This window comes from Chenopodium quinoa, unplaced genomic scaffold, assembly GCF_001683475.1.
Source record: "Chenopodium quinoa cultivar QQ74 unplaced genomic scaffold, ASM168347v1, whole genome shotgun sequence".
Classification (NCBI taxonomy): domain Eukaryota; kingdom Viridiplantae; phylum Streptophyta; class Magnoliopsida; order Caryophyllales; family Amaranthaceae; genus Chenopodium; species Chenopodium quinoa.
The window spans coordinates 2,267,917-2,270,720 of NW_018743252.1; the positions used below are offsets into that span (position 1 = coordinate 2,267,917).

The 2,804-nt window shown below is 34.7% G+C and overlaps 1 protein-coding gene across 1 annotated transcript; it reads right to left on the reverse strand.

The window, feature by feature from the left end:
- Window positions 1-651: 651 nt before the first annotated feature.
- Window positions 652-2,242, reverse strand: LOC110735011 (protein SRC2-like). The gene has a single exon (XM_021915131.1). It carries the CDS (start codon window positions 1,749-1,751, stop codon window positions 948-950), a length of 804 nt encoding a protein of 267 aa, XP_021770823.1. The 5' UTR covers window positions 1,752-2,242; the 3' UTR covers window positions 652-947.
- Between the last annotated feature and the right edge of the window lie 562 nt (window positions 2,243-2,804).

Below are 2,804 nucleotides of genomic sequence, written 5' to 3' on the forward strand. Positions count from 1 at the left end.
ACATATCAAAGATATAATTTATGAAAAGAATAATGATTTGTAAAATCGGAAATTATATAATAAAATCTTTAGAAAATCTTTTCATAAATTAAAACTTATCTTTTATAAACTTTCCATTTATAAAGCTTGCCAAATTTTGTCATGCCTCTAATAAATTCCATGCATAAACTAACCTAACATATTAACAATAATCCTTCTATAAATAAACACAACAAAAAGATTTATATACTCTAGCTAGAGTATCTAATCATAGGTTGTATTGTTTAGGATATTTGGGCTTCACGCAGACCAACATTTCTTCCTGTTGTCCTTCACTCTCCAGCTCCTTGCTAAAACCTCTCAGGCCAAGTTCTTATAGAAGTTGTTGTCTTCAACGCAGACCAAGTCAAACTTCTCAACTTGCTTTCAACCTCCTGCTAGAGAGCTTCTCTTCATGTTCCTGTTAGAGAACTCAATTAGTTCCACTAAGGAACTCTTTTTCTAATTTATTTAACTTTCCTTGGAGTCTCCTTGTGTCTTCATAGTCAGATTACTCTTCCACTTCCAAAGTCAACTTTACATGTTCTAATTACAACACTTAAGAGAAATCGCATTAGTTGAAGTATACTTTATTCATCATCATCAAAACTCTTAAAGCTTCAACATCATCAATTAAATTGATTAACTTATCTAATAAAAGGTCGTCACTGTGATTTTCATAAATGCAACAAGAACTAATCATAAATATACATGCTTTAACACTTTCCTAAAACAAAGACATTGATTCATAAAATACACTTTAATGGCTTCTAATAAAAATAAAAAATAAAAAAATATTGCATTAATGGCTTTATAGCTTTAAGTTTTATTATATACATATTGAGTATGGGAAACAAATATTCCATTATCCATAAAATTATAAAATTCATCTAAAACCATACATAGTGTTTCAACAATTAAGGTCCGTACTAAAAATCGAAACCACCGTCGAAACCGCCATCATACCCACCATCAAAACCGCCATCATACCCACCATCAGAAACCAAATCACCAATCACCATCCCAGCCAAAGCACCACCCAACAACCCAGCACCCATACCCATCCCAAAATTATTATTCCTCCTTATACCCATCGATTGCGTTTGCGACGGATATCCGTGTCCATACCCGTACCCGTGTCCATGTCCTTGATACGGATACGCCGTAGGCGGTTGTGCAGGATACCCCGACACAGGTTGTCCCCACATTGGCTGCTGCTGCGGTGGCGGGTACGAGTAATACGTAGTTGGCCCCGTCCCGCCAACCGTAAAACCTTCTCCAACTCCACCACCAGCAGTAAACTTCTCACCAAACTTATACGAAAAATTCAACACACCTTTCGGTTTTCCAGACACCTTCCTCAATTGATAACTCAAAGAACTCGCTTGTTTTCGGTCACCATGACTTGATAAAAGCTCCGAAACTGGCACGAGTACTTCACCGATCAGCTTATCGCCTGGAAATATGCGTTTGGAGAAAACTTGGAACCGGATAGTGAGGCGGTTATGCATCGCAGCAGCATCGTTTATTGTGAAATTAATCGGGTAATTCCATGATGGATTCTTGTCCCCTTTCTTGTCGATTGGTGTTCGTTGTTTGAGGGCGGTTGAACGACGGTTGACAGCGGAGTTGATGACGGAAACTACGACGTATACGTCCATTTTTGAGAACAAGTTCACTCGATTCAGATCGTTTGCTGAAAGAACGGTTAAATCTAAGGTTCGAAACTCCATTGTTTTTTTCTTTTGTTGTAAATTTGAGTAGTTTATTTGATTTTATTGTGAAATTTTGAGGGGTTATTGTGTTGTTGTATACAGTTTTATAGGATCAGGGGAGATACTGTGATGAGGATGGTCGAGCGAAAGAAGTAAACCGACTTATATTTAATTTATTTTTATTTTTATCTTTTCTTTTTTTTTTTTTTTAAATAAAAATAAAATAGAAGTAAACCGAGTTAAATGACGTGTTTTGTGATTATTTTTGGGTGGTATGGTAGTTGTTGAATTGTGTTACCACCGCTTGTAAGAAAACCTTTATTTGCGAGGTTTACAACAACAATTATTAAAGATATGATCAGTTTGTTACGAGGAACATGCTGGGTGTGAAGTTTGATAAGGATAATATTATTTTTGCAAAAATTTATGGTCATGAGGTTGGAATGTGGCAAAGTTTTAAAAAATATCCGGTTTTTTCAGAGTTAATGTCAAATATTGTCCCTAAACTAGCGTATTTATAGTATTTTAGTCCCTAAACTATTCAGTGAGGCAATTTGGTCCCTCAGCCACCAAGGAGTATTATTTCCGGCTAAATAGTTTAGGGACCTTGCTTAGTCATCAATAGTTTAGGCACCATTTAAAATTAAACCCGCCCTAAATCGGCCTCTACTTAATTCTTATGATATTCATGTGCGCTTTTCGATCGACGTACGTACATAAAATTAATCCTAAGCATATTTAATCTACGTTGGTTGATTATTAATGCACAGTTAAATCTATTATTGGTTATCACTTGAACTAAACTCATATTAGCCTAAATCAAATTATTAACTATTTTATTAGGCATGATTTCAAGTACAAATTTCTTTTAAACCTGCAAAAAGGGAGCGTGATCAAGCAATAACAATAAATCATGAATATTCAAACAATATATAATTGACACAACAATCATCATCATAATCAAAATCATAAAAACATCGTTAGTAAGATACTAGGGATAATACTAAACAAATTAATAACAAATCCTAGCATGTCACTAATAACCAAAATCAAAGATTTAACCTAAACGTG

Coding starts and splice junctions, on each gene's coding strand:
- LOC110735011 (XM_021915131.1), bottom strand. CDS start 1,751: ATGGAGTTTCGAACCTTAGATTTAACCGTTCTTTCAGCAAACGATCTG.